Genomic DNA, 18,839 nt, shown 5'->3' with positions numbered 1-18,839 from the left:
CTACATGGTAACTCATACGTAACAACAATTTCAGGAAATCCGCCGTCTTCTTGCCTCCACAAGCACTGGGCATTCAGGCAGCAGTGTACAGGTAAAATATCCATACACACAAAATTAAAATTAAAAGAAGAAAAGAAAATGGGGCCTCCAGAGGTGTACAGTTAACAGAAAGTTAAAAGCAGCAGGGTAGGGCTGAGGGAGTGGCTGAGAGAGTTCAGTGCTTCCCGCGCTAGCATGAAAACAGCAGTGCCCACTCACAAAACCGGTGTGATGCCACACTGTAAGCCCAGCACTGAGTGTCACAACTGGTAAATCCCAGGGAATCAAAGCCATCCTTCCAAATCACTGAGCTCCAGGTGCAGTGAAAGACTGTACCTCCAAAAACAGGGGCAGGGACTACGGAAGAAGATACCCCTAATCTAATCTTTAGGCTCCAAATGTGTCTATATGAGAAAGCAATCACACCTGTACACAGGTGCAAACACACACACACAGACATACACATACACAAGCACCAATGGGACAAGAAGATGGCTCAGTGAGTAACGGGGCTTACTACCAAGTCTGACTACCTGACTGACTTTGATCTCCAAAACCCATGTCTAAGGAAAGAACCTAGTTCTACAAACTGTCCCCTCTCTCTCTCTCTCTCTCTCTCTCTCTCTCTCTCTCTCTCTCTCTGTGTGTGTGTGTGTGTGTGTGTGTGTATAATACACACACAAAATATAATATATACACATGCATATACAACAAATAAATAAATACACTTTAATGTTAAAGTACCAAGGAAGACTCCATCCTATGGGGGCAGAGGGAGTTTTCAGGTTAAAAGAACAGAAGGAAAATAACAGACTGGGAGTGGGGAGATGTTACAGTGACATATGGGCATCCTGAGATTCCTTCAGCCCTTAGTTACCATGGTTACAGACAACATAAGAGCTGGCTCCAGTGCAGGACTGGGGCTTCAGGCAGCCTCACAGAAGCCCCTCTCCCCCTGCCTTTGACCCTTTTCTTGTCACTTTGTGTGAGGAATGATGTAGTCCACCATCTCTAGTTCTTGGTCCTGCTCAAGTCCACAGTGGCACTGGAAGACACCATGCTCACTCTGTCTGTGCAGAACACAGAAGAGCCAGACCGCCCTCAAAATATAAATCACATGAGGAAGGAACCAGGTGTGTGACGGGGGGACGCATGGGAGCCCTGATGCAGCCTCCTTCCAGGAAACAGTTTATTCAAGATTGTCAGAGAAGATGCAACAGTTTGTCAAAAGAAAGCTGACTGGAAATGTGGCAGGGAGTGCCAACAGTCCTCCTCCACCAGCATGTCACTGTGTGTGCCTGTCGTCTTAGGGAGCTACCAACTCACGTTTCAGTCACACAATTCAGATGGTGTCACTATTGATATGAACACCCCAGTCCCTAACATTCAGATTGCTCAACCAGAAACCACCCTGCTTTTTCTGGCTTTATTCAGTGGGGTTTGTTTTGAGGTTTGTTTGGGTTTCCTGTTTTTTTGTTATTGTTGAGGTTGTTGCTTGCTTGTTTTGAGACTAGGTCTCACCATGTAGCTCAGTCTAGCCCAGAACTCAAAGTGTCCTGCCTCATCCTCCCAAGTGCTGGGCCTACAGGTATAAGCCACCACATATAGCCAAAGACTGGGCTTTCAGCCACTAAATATATAAAATAGGGGAGCTTATGAAGAATATTCAAAATAGGGAAATTTGAGTTTCCCCAATCAATCTCTAGCTTTCCCAGTGAGTTAAAAAGAGTGTATTATATAGCCTTGTTGACTTTGGATAATCGTTGACAGAGCATCGTCATGGTTCTCATATAAATAGCTCAGGTGATACTTTATATAGTTGTGGCAATGAAACCCAGGCCCTCACACACGCCAGGCCTGTTAAACATTCGGATTATTTGATGGTCAGTGATACAGTAAACTACTCAGGGCCTATGAGGACTCTCCCAGAGGGACTGACAAGCACCATTCTGCAAAATTATTTCGTGATAACCTGTCATTCAAGTTGTTGCTGCTGTTGTTATTGCTTTTTGGTTTTAGTAATTAGACTAATTTTGTTTTGTTTTGTTTTGTTTTGTTTTTTCAGTGTTTGGGATTGAACTTGGGGCCTTTTACATACTAGGTATGCCAGGCAAGTGATCTGCCACTAGGTACATCCCCAGACAGCCCTGACTTTCCTTTTTCCTTCAGAGCATTTGTTGGAAAAGGCTGTATCTCAAAAAAAACAAAAACGTTTGTAAATCATAGTTACATTTATCTCAATTGATCAACTCAATAGCTACAAAGTGTTATTGTAAGACGTGTTTTATCATTGTGGGGAGGGACACAACTAAGGCTCAAAGAATTAGGTGACTTTTCCAAATCCACACACCGGTCTGGTCTTACTACAGCAACCAAAATAGACTAAGACATTCAGCCAATAAAGTCAGTAGAGCAAGAGTTCAAAATCAAACATTGTGATTGAAAACTATGTTCCTTCTCTGATTTTTTTTTGAAAAAATCAGAATAGCTTCATAAAACTGAACTAAGAGTATTACGACCCCAGGAGACTCCCAAGAGGGGTGTCTCTGTCATGGATCACCTTTCACCTTTCCTGGGAACCTGGAGAGTGATCCAGATGAATCTCAGGAAGCTGAGAGTCGGAGCCTTCACACCTGCATAGGGCATCCATCATCTATGCAGTGCCTGGAAGAGTTCTGAATGCATCGTCTCATTTCATGTCATCTGCCTAACAAACCAAGGATGTGCTGGCTGTACTTTGTCCATCTTATAGGCAACGAGACTAAGTCAAAATAAAGAAATCTCCTCCAGTCAGTTACTACTAAGCAATGCAGTTCAAATTAAGACCAAAGGGAATCAACTGATCAACAACTCCATTCTCTTCTTTTCTATAGGTGCAGCAGCAGAGACAGCCCTGGAACTCCAAACCAATCTTTCCACCCCCAACTGCCATGATGCACAAGGAGACTGCTTACCTTGAGCCTAAATTAAATGATCATGAAGTGAATTTAATCTCTTCTCAAGCCATTCTGAAAAGCCGTTCTTTTCATACATCTCAAACTCTGCAGTGAGAAATGAATGCTTTAGCCTAAAGCAACAATCTCAACTAGTAGATTTAGGATATGGCTCAGGTTGGTCTGTGGTTAAGATGGGTGAAAAATAAAGCATCTCCAATTGGCAAAGAAGGGAAATAAACTAATAGGCAGGAATGTTTTCTCTTTAATCTTTTCCTCTTGTCATTTATTTAAAATTTTACCTCACTTCTTCTCTCACATGACCAAGTTGGTGAGTGTTCAATTGTCAAGTATCAAAACTGACACCCAGCACTTCTGTTTGGCCCACCAGGCTCATATCACATTAAAATGGGTAAGTTATGGGGCTCAGTGAACTAGTTTCTCACTGTACTGAGTTCGGACCCCCAACATCTATGTAAAAACAACAGCACGCATCTGTAATCCCAGAACTAGGACTGTGAAGATCCCTAAAGCTCCTGACCAGCCAGTCTGGCCCAAATGACTTCCATTTACTGAGAGTCCCTGTCTCCAAAAAAGTAAGGAGAGAAATTGATAGGTAGGTTGGGTGGATGGATGGATGGATGGATGGACAGATAGACAGACAGACAGATAGACAGATGATAGATAGATAGATAGATAGATAGATAGATAGATAGAATTAAGGAAGAAAGAATGGAAAAAGGAAGGAAAGAAGGAAGGAAAGAAGGAAGCAGGGAGGGAGGGAGGAAGGAAGGAGGAAGGAAGGAAAGAAGGAGGAGGAAGGAAGGAAGGAAGGAAGGAGGAGGGAGGGAGGAAGGAAGGAAGGAAGGAAGGAAAGAAGGAAGCAGGGAGGGAGGGAGGGAGGGAGGGAGGGAGGAGGGAGGGAGGGAGGGAGGAAGGAAGGAGGAAGGAAGGAAGGAAGGAGGGAGGGAGGGAGGGAGGGAGGGAGGTAGGAAGGAGGAAGGAGGGAGGGAGGGAGGGAGGGAGGAGGGAGGGAGGGAGGGAGGGAGGAAGGAAGGAAGGAAGGAAGGAAGGAAGGAAGGAGGAAGGAAGGAAGGCCTGGATAAAATCCCTAACCTCCACACACATTCACAGCCAGTGTCACATGCACAACACACGCAGGTTAAATTACAATATTTATCTCTATCCTACTGGGATATTTTGTTGTAGTTCAGGAGACCTCTAGTCTACTTATCTATATAAGAAGCTTATTTTCTGTGTGGTGTACTTGTTTCTGGCTTCTAGGTCATAATTACAAGAACTGGCACTTTAAGTTTATCTTCAAAGGCCTCAGTGAACTCAAAGTTCTCTTTCATCTGAAAAATAATCTCACTGTGTTTTCCACTGTCCACTTAATAACTAAAACTCTCTACATTGACTAATTGAGTAGGGGAAGAAGTGAGAATATTATGTAGAGGCAATAGCAACTGAGATCAACTCTGTAAGAAAAGGGCGAGGACAGAGGAAGGAAGAAAGAAGGGAGGAAGGAGAAGTTGCCATTGACAGCTGCTTGTATGTGGTAGCAACAAACCCTGTTGACTCATACAGAAGTAATAAGGCCAAATTTACACCCAAAACCCCTATTCCAACACTTACAGCCATTAATGTCCATAAATTCTATACTTACAACTATTAATGCCCACGCCTCCCCCACCTCTCTAGGGCTGGAAATGGCAAAGGAAGGGCATTCACTTCATGGTCACTCATTCTTTGTCCAGGATGGGGTCCTCACACTTCTCCAGCCTCATGTAAAGTTGAGAAAGTCGGGCTTCATTGTCACTCCATGGCACTCGGTTCCAGACACTTGGAAGAATAAACAGAAATCTCACGTTTTGTCCATAAATCATGTTCCGCAGAGTAAATAAGAAGTCTCTGCTTTCCCCATTCTGGGTGACAGTGACATGTCTCACAGATGACTCTAAGCTGCTGTGGAAGACCCAAAGAATCAGAGTCCAGAAGAGAAGGAGCCAGGTGGGTGTAAATCAACATGGTGACCTTACTCTCAATGCCATGTTTGGGTTCCACAATCAAGCCTGTGGATGGGCCCTAAGCAGATTTACTCAGTGTGAGCCACCACGAAGTTAAGTACCCTTCTTAACAAAATCTGCAAAGAGATCACCATTTTTATTCATGTCTCTGCTCTCTTCAAGGGACTAAACTGAAGCCTCGAAATTGGCAGTGGTCAAACGACTTCTTCCTGCTCTATCATTCAACAGTCGCTCTCTCTCTCTCTCTCTCTCTCTCTCTCTCTCTGTCTCTCTTCTCTCTCTCGCTCTCTGTCTCTCTTCTCCCCCTCTCTCTCTGTCTCTCTTCTCTCTCTCTGTCTCTCTTCTCTCTCTCTGTCTCTCTTCTCTCTCTGTCTCTCTTCTCTCTTCTCTCTCTGTCTCTCTTCTCTCTTTCTCTCTCTCTGTCTCTGTATGTCTCTCCCTCCCCCTCTCTTTCTGTCTCTCTCTGTCTCTCTCTATGTCTCTCTTCTCTCTTTCTCTGTCTCTCTTCTCTCTCTCTCTTCTCTCTGTGTCTCTCTTCTCTTTCTGTCTCTCTTCTCTCTGTCTCTCTTCTCTCTTTCTCTCTCTCTGTGTCTCTCCCCCCTCTCTCCCTCTCTGTCTCTCTCTCTGTCTCTGTCTCTCTCTGTGTGTCTCTCCCCTCCCTCCCTCTTTCTCTCTCTCTCTCTCTCTCTCTCTCTCCCTCTCTCTCTCTCTCTCTCTGTGTGTGTGTGTGCATGCATGCACACAGATGTGTTAGAAATGAGATGAACAGCAAAGGTCCACATGCCCTGTCTTCATTCCACGAAGAAAGAACCAACCATGCTGTAAAGGAAGCTTGAACCAAATCTCAATCCAGAAAATCTCTGAAACGCCATCCTGCTGTACTTTCCGAGCTAATTATGGTGATTTGGGCTCATTATTAATTGCATTTGGAATGCTGATCTTCTGAAAGTTGGATATTAAATCAGAAATAGATGATTCCCTTTCCAGAAAAACTAAACTGCGCGAATGCGTGTTTGGAAACATGCTAATGAAGACAGCACTCGTGGGACCTCGCAGACTCCATAGAGTTCCCATTCACCAGAGACTGATATCTTCTCTTAGGCAGGATGGAAGGTGGGCTTCTACAGACCGACTGCATTCAACACACTGACTCACGGGGTAACATGTCTGTCAGCCGATGCAGGTGTAAGCTGCTGAAACAGCCCACAGCTGGAGTCCTAGCCCTCTCTCAAAGAGATTTGTCAGTGTACCACTGAGTAGGTAGCGGGGATGACCTTGGAACTGATAAGACCCTGGAGGGAAGAGAGATGTCTGGGAAACTGCTCTGGTAGAGTTCAAGGTCGGCTTGGGTCCGCCTCTCTTCTGCCTATTTGAAGTTTGGAGGCCCCAAATAAGCTGTTATACGCTGTTTATCCCTTTTCTAACATCCTGGCTTTCCCAGCAGTAAGACTGAACTCTAATATCTGCAAAAGGTAGTTGCTTGAAGAATAAATGACATCATTTGTTAAAAGTGTTCTGTAAACTGAAAAGTGCGACACCAAAGGTGAAGAAGGCCTTTCTGGAACTCTACACGGAAAGTGTGGCTTTTTAAAGACTCCAGCTCCCGTTCTGAGGTCTTACCCATTTCTCAGGTGTATTAAAGGGCCTGAAAACAGCCACAGCCCCATTATTAACTGAATACTGACCAAGTCTTTGTCTGGCTGGACACGCCCATCTGGCATCACTACCTCACACTCATATAGCCTTTCAGTTCCTGAAAAGGGGGAAAAGGAAGGCAGCATGCTCCAGGCTTGAGAAATGGAAAGGAAAGGAATGTGGGTGTCGGTTCTGGGCCATGTTATCGAAGATAGTCTTCTTCTAGCCTTATTTGTATTCTGCGGTTTGCAACTTAGAGGCGTCTAGAATTTCATAATGCACAGAGCCTTGGGTCCCCTCCAACCCCGCCCATCCACCTGTCCGTCATCCGTGCAAACATCAATCTATCCATCTCTCCCTCTACCTAGCTCTCCTCCCTCTTTCACCCATTTCTATCTCCGTCTATCCATCCAATTCATCATCCATTAAATAATGGCCTCATAAGTGACTAAGGTTTGCCAGGCACTTCCTGTGGCACTGAGTACAAGAATGAACAAGATGTGGAAGAACCCTGGTGAAGCTCGCACGCTAGTGAAGGAAGCTAGCGTCCCATGTGATGTATAAGGAAGCAAGATGGTTCTAAAGAGCAACAAGTGCCAGAAAGACCCCGAAGCAGATGACGTATTATAGAACCTGGCAGAGACAGGGAACTGGGCTCTTCAAATAGGCAAGAAAGCCCTTTCAAAGGAGGTAACGTGTGATCTGGGAGTCGAGTGGGAGCAAGGAGCCAGGCATGTGACTGACTATTCACCACAAGCAGCTCTAGTACAGATGCAAAGGTCCTGGGACAAAAACAATCTGCTCCTTTACAGAAAAGGAGGAGAAAATGGGGAAGAGGAGAAGGATAAGCCACTGCCCAAGTACTCAACCATCAGAACTTGGAGGGTAAGTGTGAGGAGAAAAGTTAGAGAGACAGACAAAGGTCATGTCAATGATTGCTCTCTGTATGGGAAGAAAGTAGGGCCTAGAGAAGTTAAATGAACAGCCTGAAGTCACACGGCTACTAAATGCTACAACTGCCTCCAGAACCTAATTCTTTTCCACCCCCAAACCTTGAGGTTTCTACACTATATTGATCCACTCACCTTAAGCCATGCGAACATCCTGTGTTGATGCTTCTGGGGCTTAAAAGCCTTTAACATACTTTAACAGCAAGCAAATCCCAACTAGGCAGGAAAGCACCACTAAATGCATCTGGAGACTCTGAATGCATACCGCTCCTCTTCTAGTCCCTGTACCTCTTCATTCTCTTTCTTCCTTTTTTCCCCTCCTTCCAATGAGTTTTTCCAGTCCCTGACTGATGGAAGACTCACCAGGCAAGAGTTTAATGTCCCAGTTGTGATACACAGGCTAGAAGAATTCTTAAGGAGCCCAGATTCTAGTCCAGTCCCACCACCTACTAGCCGTGCAACTCTGAGCCAGTTACTTGGCCTCTCTCTTCCTCGGTCCCCTCATTTTTAAAAGCGTGATAATACTCTCCTTCTAAGATGTATGTCAACATGAAGGAAACTAACATGTAAAGTATTTCATCGCTACCTGGCACTTAACTCTAAGACACACCCACTCTCCTGCCTCATAGCCAGACTGTAGCCATCTGTGCCTTCAGAAACCAAAGGTGTGGACCGGATCCCTTCAGGGGAAGGCAGCTTCACAGTATCCTGGCAAAGGTCAAATAGGGCAGCAACATACCATCAAATAAGAGCTGGAAAAATGGAGCCCAGAGACTGACTGTTCTTCCAGAGGACCTGGGTTTAGTTCCTGGCACTCCCATGGCAACTGGATAATCATCTGTTGTTCCAGCTCCAAGAAGGATCTGACGCCTATCCTACCGGCCTCCATGGACACTGGTACATGTGGAACACAGATATACAGAGGCAAAACAGCCATACACATAAGACAAAATAGAGAAATTTTTAAATAATGAAAGCAAACCAGAAGGAGCGACCAGTGAGAGAGAGGGAGGAGGGCTGGGGGTGGATAGCTGGGATGCAGGATATGAATATAAGCAAAGTATAGTGATACATACGAAGGAAGATGTCATCAGGAAACCCATTCCTCATACGATGACTAAATTTTTAGTTAAAAAAGAGAAGTGTGGGGATGACTGAATGAAATCGTTAACGTGAAGCACCTGGCTCGCTGGGCTGGCTCGTGAGATGCTGTTATTTTTATTGAGGTGTTTATTTTTAGCAGCCGGGTAACTGTAGAAGCTACTCGTGTGCTTTTCTTCCCCGTATCAGACTGTGAAATACGGGGAATTTGTGAGAAGCACTTGTCACTGGGACACAAGAGGCTATTACAGAAATAAGTTTTCAAAGCCAAAGCCAGCATCAGAGGAAGACAGCCCCTCAATGCTCCTTCTACCAGAATTCCAGAAGCTACCTACCCCTCTCAGTCCTTCAGAAGTCGCACCTGGGTGCTTCTTTCACAAATCCTGTGGACTTCAGGTCAGCACAGCAAGTGGTCCCTCATCTCTCCATCTCCACAGCCACCGCCTTGGTTAGTGCACCACTGTATCTGGTCCCCACAGTCCCATCACATCGCAATGGTTTTGAAACTTAGTTCAGATCACATGGCTCCAGCTGAAACTTTTCAAGGCTTAAGATAAAGACCCCTCTATCTCCATCCCAAACCTGACTCTGTCCCCACCACCACCACCAGGGCTTTGGCCCCAGAGTCTGTAGATCCCCCTAGCCACACCTCACAGCACCTGCTTCTTACTTTCTCTCTCCTCTGAGCATGGGACGCTGCTACTTCCAGCTTATCAAATGCACACTGTCCATCTGCTCTGCGACCTTTGCCCTGCAGTTCCCCATAGAAGGCAGATCCCCTTCTCACTGGCCAGCTAACTCCCACTCTAGGTGTCAGGCCAGCACATTGTCTCACAAAACCCTCCTGAGCATCCCCTCCCTCAGCCTTTGTCAGTCTGCTTTGTTTTGTTTCAGACAGGCTAGAAGCCCAGGTTGACCTGGACCTCTCGATATAACCCCATGTTAGATTCGAACTCATGGAAATCCTGACTCAGCTGGCATTACAGGCATGAACCACCACACCCAGCTTCAGTCTTTCCTATCAGACTTTCTAAAAGCCCCACGGTGCTCACAGAACAGGCTTCTCCTCCCTGCAGCCACTAATTTTGACCTGACACCCACATTGTAAATTCCAAGAAGATACATATTTCTGACCTGTTCTGACTATATTCGCAGGACCAGGACTGTGCCTGCTGGGAAGCATGTATTTGACAAATCAATATGACCTGCAAGAATTAAAAATAAAAGCCAAATGGCACTTCTTATTTCCGAAGATTTGGAGCCCAAAGAGAAGGCTGGGGCTGCACTGAGGGTGCTTGCCAGCCAGTCAGCTCATAAGACACACACAGTCCACAAAAAACTTGCTTCCCCCGTTCCAGTTTGGGGAAACGAAGAAACATAGGCACAACGGAATTTAAACGGAGGGACTGAGCGGGAATTAGATATGATCAAAATGCATTGTATAAAATTGTCAAAGCCTAAATAAAAACATATTCTTTAAAAAAAAAAGAAATTTAAACACACAAAATTTTAACTCCAAGACCCACTCAAGCACTGACTGCATGTGTGTGAGCTAAGGGGTGATTGGACATACGGTTTCAACTTCTCCTGTTCCCATACAGGTCACTAAGAGCTGTAATACTATCTGTACATTAACATCAGAAGCAGTAGTCAAGGTCAGAGGTGTGGTGCAGCCGCACACCTGTCTTAATCCTTTTACAGGAAGGGAAAGTGACCCCACTTTCCCAAAAGTGTACCAAGCCATTGTGTGAGTGGGTACACTGTAGGTCACTCCGTGAGTCCTTCCCAGACCCGCCATTGTGGAGCAAAGACACTCCCTATATACTCTTTCTACAACCTGAGCCAAACTAGCGAGCAGGATTAGGAATAAGACAGAGCAAAGACTCCGCAGGCCCCGTGGGCTCCATTATTCTACATGCCCTACGAGAGAAGTGCCACCCCAGGGACAGCTACTGCAGATCGCAGCCTCATATGCTGCCAAGAAACCCGTCCCCTTGAGGATACCCAGGAGTGTGGTGCAGTTCCAGGTCCGGTGAGAGGCACCCCACCCATCTGCCAGAGAGACAAAGATCACCAGAAACAAAGGACACACACACACACACAGGGACACTCACAAAGTCAAAATCAAATACCAACACTCGGTGAAATTTCAAAACAAACAACCAGGTTGGTATGTCTTTAAATAGATTGTGAAACCATCCTAGAGGGACAACGATTATGTGACAGGAGCGATCTGGGCTCCGAACCCACGCTGCCTCCGCCCTCCTCCCACCCACGCTGCAGTTGCCAGGCGCATTTCCCAGCCTCAGGACGCGTGCTGCCGGGAGCAAGCTCATCCACGCCTGCCAGTGAGGGACCTGCAGGTGGAGGAGAGCCAGGGTAGCCCGAAGTAGGCAATACCAACCTTTAGGATCCCAGTTCACCTGCTTTCTTGGCGTCTCGATTGGAAATTTCATTGCTCCGTTGCCCACAGGGGGATGAAATGAAAAGAATCAAAATAATAATAATAAAGTCTTCAAGATTTACAACTCTTCAGTTAAACAGACCAAGAGAATAATTTGTTAGGATGGAGGAACATTGGAGTGGCTCGTGGAGAGCCCCAAAGAAAGACAAGCGGGAAAATACTAGCTGAGGAAAGCACTGAGCACTCTTGGGTGTTTGCACCGGTTACGGAGGTGGCCAGCTGCTGCCCTCGTGGGTGAAAGAAAAAGTAAGATCGGATGCTGAGGGTGGTTCCGAAAGGATGAAAGAGCGGGGTCGCTTCTGCAGAAGCGGTAGGAAGACCCAAAGCTGAGCAGCCAAGGGGCCGACGCTGAAGAGAATCCCACTGCAGAGTCCCTCGGGTCCCCAAAGGCGTGTTCGTACCCCCTCTCTCGCTTACACACACACGCGCGCGCGCACACACACACTACACACATACAGGCGCGCACACACCCGGCCGCGCGCTCTGGCGGGCACGTCAGCCTCGCTCGGCTGAGCACAGAGCACTCGCCCCACCCCAGCCGCGGCTCCTCGCCCCCGGGCGACGCCCCCCACTCCCCACCCGCTGAAAGCCATTGGACCGAAGGGTGGCGCGGCGCCCGGGGGAGCTAGCGGCCAAGGCGACCCTCCCCGTGGCACGCTGCAGGTGCCGCGCCACTGCGGGAGAAAGCGGGACGCGTGTGGATCTGGACACCCGGGTCTGGACGCTGGGCGGTGGCAGACCTGTCCTCCCCGGGCTGCGCAGCGCTAGCGAGCAGAGGGCGCGGCTGCTAGGCTGCTACTTACTGGCGCGGCCACAGCGTGCTCGGTGGAGTTGCAGCCGGAGACACGCTTGGCTGCCTGGAAGGCTCTGCAGGAGGCGGAGGAAAGGGCCTGCCGCGGCCCCACCGCAGACCTCGGCCTGGGAGGGTGACCTCCTTTCACCGTTCCCACCCCGGGAACCTGCTCTCTCTCTTCTGTCAGTTCATTTTTGGTACTCCACTCTCTGATCCCCAGCGAGCTTCTCTCGCCTGAGTCCCGAACCCATGTCCCCACTGCGCTACTGAGTTGAGGAGGCCAGTACCAGCCATGAGTCTTTTGTTCTGGGACTGCTTTGCATCTGCTGCTATCTCACTGCACCTAGTTCCCCAGACACAGCTAGGTCCCTTCCCCAGCTACCTGTAGCCGGACTGGGGCTCATGCTTGGAGGCTAGGGAGATGGGTTGGGGAGAGGCACTGAGTCCCTGGGGAAAGTCGAGTTGCTAAGGCTTAGCGACTCTGAGAAGCTAAGGAGGTGGCCCAGGGAACCCTTGAGAAACAGCACCAACGGTGGGTGCAGGAAGACCTTAGCCATGTTCTCAGAGAGTTAGGGCAACGCCTCACCCCCACTGGGTTTATGGCAAAATCGAGGCTTCCAGAAAAGGGTGCTTTTGAAAGAGTCACCCAAGTATCAATATGAATTCTGCTTACAAGTCCCCTGAGATGCCCAGCAAGAGAGTCTTCACATAATAGGTGCTAAAAAAAATATTTGCTAAAGAAAGGTCCGATTAGCACACTGTGTGTTCCATAGGAAGTTCAACTCAGTACCCTTGTGTAGCCTGGTCTACAAGATTGCTAAAATCATTGCTCATGCAGAATACACACACTGAAGCCCTTCTGTGTACCATTACTGTGTCCGGTGCTGACCACCTGGCAAAGAGTAAGACTGAAGTGAACCTTTCCTTCACAGAAGGTCAGGTTGAATGCGATTGCCTTAACACATGGAAGAGAAAGTGATAACTGCCCTACTCCCAAGTCTGCCAACTGTGGTCCTAAAACCATACAATAGCCTTGAGGTTCGTTGAGGTTCAGGTCATTTTATCATCCCCCCCCACACCACACACACACCTACACATACACACCACACCACACACACACCATACCACACACATACCACACACACACCACACCACACACACACCACACACCACACACACACCACACCACACACACACCACACACACATACACACCACACCACACACACACACCACACACACATACACACCACACCACACACACACCATACCACACACACATACCACACCACACCACACACACACACCACAAACACACACACCACACACACACCACACACACACACACACACACACACACACACACTAGTCTTTAAGTCCAAAAGCAAACTCTATGGAGATCCACAGGGGCACTGGCTGGGAAGTGCTTTGTCACTGACTTCACAAACAGCCCAACTGGAGCTTGAGTTCTCTGCAGACCAGGTTCGAGGAAAGCTGGCACCATGGTGAAGTGCTGCTCTGCCTCCTCAGCCCTTTGGATGGATTCCCCAGGAGCATCAGGGCTGCCTCCTCTGGGCTGTTTCCACACTAGCCCTCCTTGGACTGTGAGGACAAACAAGGCATGAAAAGAAGGCAAATTCATTGTTTGCATCCCCCAGTTGTGAACCTCAGAGACTCTGGTGTGGATAGGAATTCCTTACCCAAGCCCCCAAAGTGGAGGCTTCCAAGCACTTCCAAGCCTCACTATGTCCTCTCCTCCCTGCAACCCCTGGAAATCAGTGAGGAATCAACAAAAATGCGCCTGCTCTCCAGATCCCTCCCTGGTGAGGAGGCAAAGCAGCTTATTTAATGCAGCTTCACCTTCTCTCATCTCTTCCTCCATCTCTCTGAGGATACCTTCCCTGGCCTCTTTTTACAGAGGAGAGACTTCTGCTCAGTGGGATAAAGAGATGCTCCCAAGGTCACAGAGGGGAAATCAAACCACAAGCGTACTTGACCCAAACACCCATAGTTTCTATACCAAAACCTTGGGGCCCAGGACCATGACTCTGAGCAGATGGTTCTTTTGAGTAATGACAATTCTAATATTGGACTACCCAACACTCCAACCTCCTCCCCTTTGTAGAATGCATGGGATCTCCTTGTAGTCAGAAGTCAACATGAAGGAATCCTATCACTGCCCAAAGTACCATTTCGTGGAACAAACTGCTATCTTCTGGTGCATTACCATTCAGCCAGTCAACAAACACAGAGCATCCCTTGGGTACAAAGTTGCAGGTCTTCTTTAGAAGTGGATTTTGACCTCTGGGTAATGAAGGACCTCCCCACCCCAAGAGCATCAGGACAGTTATGGGGAGGCTGGAAGACTTGGGGCAGACCCTGCTGGCCTGGGGAAACAGACTGAGTGTTTAGCTCCTGGTTGGGTTAAAGTCTTGCTCTGGTCACTGGCTTGGAGGACTATCTCTCTACCGAATCACTGGATTCCTTCCCTCTTACCTTTCACTGGCCGCTCACCTCTGGGTCATTCCCTCCTCCCCACTTTCATTCTCCCTTCAGGATGGGTTCAAAGACGAGTTTATGGAGGAGGGTGTGGAACAAAAAGAAATTCAAGTACCCCCCCATTCAATGCTCGTGAAATTAAATGCAGTTCTTCCAAAACTGAAGTGCAAGACCACCCCCCTCAACCTACTTAGCACATTAACCCCTTGTGTGCCTCCCCCGCTTTCCACCTCCCCACACACCCCCTCCTTCTCCCCGCCCCGCTTCCAGCTTCCAACAAAGTCAATTCTTGCCCGTTGGTTGGTTATTTGCAGACTGAATCTACTTACCCAAAGGAAGAAGAAAGAAGTGACTTAGGCAGGAAAAACACATCCACAAAAAAAGCAGCGCCGAGTGCTTGGCTCTCGCTCTGCGCCACAGCAACTTCCATGGCTATCGCTGCTGCGGGCCAGTTAGGTCTGGTGGAAGTAGCCCGCCCGCCTCGGGTTTCTGCCGCAGGAAAACAAGGTATCTGGCGGAAAAACCCGCCCTGCACTCGCTCTCGCCCAGGCTGACAGAGGCAGCATTCGGGGTGCTTTGGGTCCTCTGCCCGGTCCCTGCAGCTCAGAGTAGAGTTGCCTGCCGCACTCTTTGACGCTAGCTGAGTGGCCTGGCGTGGGAGGGCTGGGGAAACCCCAAAACCTCAATCATCTCTGGTAACGAAGTTTGCCTGAGTTGGCAAGCCCTTAGGCATCCCTCAGTCGCGGTCTGGGTTGACACAGTGTGACCTGAGGAGGCAGAGGGAAAACTGCTCAGCCAGAGAAGAGTTGAATTCTACTCAGAGGTGAGGTACAAAAATTTCCTGGGACAAGGGATAATTGGGGACAATAAAGCCCCCTGGGGGATTCTGCTTAGCTAAAGGAAGAAGGGTGGCTCTGATCAAAATCTACTTTAAATTCATAGAATGGGTTCATGCACCACACGGAATTGTTTCCCTTGGGTTTCCCCATTGCTTCCCCAAACACAGAAGAAATCCGCCCCCCGCCCCCCTCACCTCTTCAAAACATGAGAGACACAGCGCTGGGTCCTCTTTTCAAAAGACTTGAACTCCATTTGCACGTTTTATTATGAAGATATCACATGGACATACAGACACACGCACGTGCGGGTGGGGGATAATACACCCATTCATTAGGGACAGGAAAGGGTTATCCACTGGCACTACTTTTCTTGTCCAAGATAGTGTCTCCACATAGTTCTCAGCATAGTTCTTAATCCAGTCTCACGTTTCAGGTGCCAATCACCATCTGGGAACACCTACCCTTGAGTATATGTTGCTCTAATCTTGGGCTGTCTTTTGGCGTGTAAAAGCCAGAGACATCTGCAACAAAAGGACAAAGGGTGTCAGATATCCCTGGTAACATGGATCTGGACTGCCCAGGAACAAGCAGTGCGCACACATCCTGCAGACTTCGCTTGCTGACTCAAAGCTCTGGTTGGGAATTAATGAGGATGACATAGTATGAGCTCTCACGATGTTGTGATTAAAGCTTCAATTTGACGGAGATAAGTCATAACCAGACACAGTAGCCTTCCCTTGTAGGCACTCTCTGTTTTAAATCTTAGCTGTAAGAGAATAATATGTACACTCCCATTTGGGCATTATGCCAAACATCTTCACCAAAATGAATAAGCCATAATCCCACTTCTCATCTTACAGTTACTACCTTTCCCTGGGTTACTACCAAAACAGAAGCCTAAGGGTGTTGTGTTGTGTTTTGTTTTGTTTTGTTTGCTAAGAGCTTGAGCTGGAATTGTTTTCCCTCATCTTTTTATTTTGAAAATTTTAAGGCAAGGTTATAACCTCAGTTACTTGGGAGGCTGAGGCAGAAGGACCTCAAGTTCAAGGCATGCCTGAGTTACAGAGTTGGGTCAGTGCCAACCTGAATAACTTAGAGATACTATATTATGAAATAAAATTATTTTAAAAGGGATATAACTCAGTCGTAGAGCACCTGCCTAGCATGCATAGGGCCATAAATTCAATACTTATTACAAAAACCAAAAAGGAGGAGGAGAAGAAGGAGTAGGAGGAAAAAAAGCAAATGATAAAAGATTATAGTTCTTTGGTTAAAAAACAATCAGGGTTGTGGGCCTGGGGAGGTGGTTCCGTGGGTGAAGAACAGGCCTGAGGACCTGCATTCAGATCCATAGACCTCAGACAAAGTCAAAGCTGGTAGCGCACTCCTGTAATCCCAGTTCTTGCTCTGAGAGAGGAAAGTTGTAATAGGCAACTCTCTGATGCTCTTAAGACAGTTAGCTTATTCGATGAGACAAAAAGACTCTGTTTTAAGCAAGGTCAAGGGTGAGGACCAACACTCATTAGAAATTGCCCTCTGACCTCCCTGCACAGACCCACATTCACACACACACACACACACACACACACACACACAGCACAAGTGCATGTTTTAAGAATCAATACTATGGTTTAAGTCTTTCTACCCCTCCAAAAAATGTTAAAACATAATCCTAATGTAATGTCACTAAGAACTGAGGCCATTTGAGGATAATTAATATGGGGGAGCTCCACCCTCATGAACAGGATTAGACCCTTTACAAAAGGGCTTGCAGGTGCCAGGTTGGCCCTTTTTACCTTCAACCACTTACGAATGCAGCAAGAAGACACTATCCTAGAAACAGAGACAAGTACTTACAAACTACCAAACTTGCTGTCACCTTGGTCTTGCATGTCTCAGCCTGCAGAACTGCAGAAATAACTTCTATTTGAAAATCACTCAATATAAAATATTTTGTTATAGTGGTTCAAATGGACTAAAACAAGCAGGATATAATCATGACTGCATTTAGTCACCATGCCTACACATATTCTTTGATATCCACTGGGGATTGGTTCCAGGAACCCCATGGATACCAAACGCCAAAGATGTTCAAATCTCACATAAAATGTCAGATCATTTGCATAAAAAAACTGTACTCATTCTCCATTCTACTTTATCCTTTAAAGGTTTAATTTTAGCTAATTTTATGTGTAAGTATGTCTGTGTTGCATGTATAATGTGTTCATGTCCTAAGATGTCAAAAGAGGCCTTAAAGGTAGAGTTACAGGAGCTTATGAGCTGCCCAGTGTGAGTGATGAGAACTGAACTCAGATCCTCTGGAATAATAGCAAGTGCTCCTAACAAATGAGCCATCTCTCCAGAGCCTCTCTCTGCTACTTTAAACCATCTCTAGACTACTTACCAACCTAACACAAGGTAGGTGACACTGGGTAATTGCTAGACTGTATTGTTTAAGGAATAATGACAAGGGGGGAGTGGTGTGGGAGAATTGTCTGTATTCTGTCAATCATGTTTTAAATAAATGTTGATTGGCCAGGCAGAAAGTATAGGTGGGACAACCAGACAGGAAGTAAAGGTGGGGCAATGAGAACAGAAGAATGCTGGGAAGGAGGAAGCCCATTCCTCTGCAGTCCTCCCTAGACCACCGAAGAAGCAGGATGTGACCTACCCTGATGAAAAAGGTACTGAGCTATGTAGCTAACATACATAATAATAATGGGTTAATAGGAGCTACAAGAGCTAATAAGAAGCCCGAGCTAATGGGCCAATCAGTTTATCATTAATATAGTCCTCTGTGTGATTTTCTTTGGGGTTTACCGGCTGTGGGAACTGGGCTTGGACAGAAACCCCCACAAGCAGTCCCTCCTGCTACAGTGGAGTGTGCACATGCTCAATACAGATACAGTTCTTTAAATATGTTCTAAGGTTTGTTCAATCAGTTAATGTAGAGTCTACAGACAGGAAAAGATAATATTTGATATGACCATATTCTAAAATAATTTCTTTACGTTTTTAGTACTAATAGTTTTTAAGTTTTGTTTGAGTTTGAGGGTTTTATTTTTTGTTTTTATTTTGCTTTGATGCAGTATCTTATTGGGTAGCCCAGGGTTATCTGAAATGTACTAATGTAGCCCAGATTGGGCTCAAATTCATGGCAATCTTCTTGCCTCAACCTACTAAATGCTGAGGTAACAGGCCTGAGCTGTCACACCCAGCATAATATTTAAGGATCTTAATTTTTTCCTAATAATTTGTTTATTTTTATTATATGAGTATCGGTGCATTGCCTACATATATTTTGGTGCATCACACAGGTGCAGTGCCCACGGAGAGCATCAGATGCCCTGGCATTGGAGTCACACACTGCTTGGGAGATGCCTTGTCTGTTCTGAGAACTGAACCCAGGTCTCTGCAAAAACAACAAGTGCTCTTAGCCACTGAGACATCTCTCCAACCACAGTAGTAATGGTTCTTCAAAAGACCACCAAAAAATAATAAATAAAGAGCCCAAATTAATTTCCTTTCTTTCTGCTAAGGTTAAATGTCATACTGTATGA

The 18,839-nt window shown here is 46.8% G+C and overlaps 1 protein-coding gene across 2 annotated transcripts in view; it reads right to left on the bottom strand.

Moving 5' to 3' along the window:
• The window catches only part of Kcnk10 (potassium two pore domain channel subfamily K member 10), a 135,064-nt gene extending 120,065 nt beyond the window's left edge, over nt 1-14,999 (bottom strand). The window contains exon 1 of one of the 2 annotated variants that reach the window (XM_041633288.1): nt 14,770-14,999. In XM_041633288.1, coding sequence (XP_041489222.1) covers nt 14,770-14,812 — 43 coding nt within the window. In that variant the 5' untranslated portion in view covers nt 14,813-14,999. Of the gene's footprint in view, nt 1-4,638; nt 4,685-14,769 lie in introns of those variants that run through there. The other variant, XM_041633289.1, reaches the window with a different exon arrangement.
• Nucleotides 15,000-18,839: the final 3,840 nt, after the last annotated feature.

Source organism: Microtus oregoni, unplaced genomic scaffold (assembly GCF_018167655.1).
Source record: "Microtus oregoni isolate MIOR12 unplaced genomic scaffold, Mior012 000043F_ref0000047, whole genome shotgun sequence".
Classification (NCBI taxonomy): domain Eukaryota; kingdom Metazoa; phylum Chordata; class Mammalia; order Rodentia; family Cricetidae; genus Microtus; species Microtus oregoni.
Note: the sequence above shows the minus strand (reverse complement) of the source record. Positions and strands in the feature narration are given on the sequence as shown.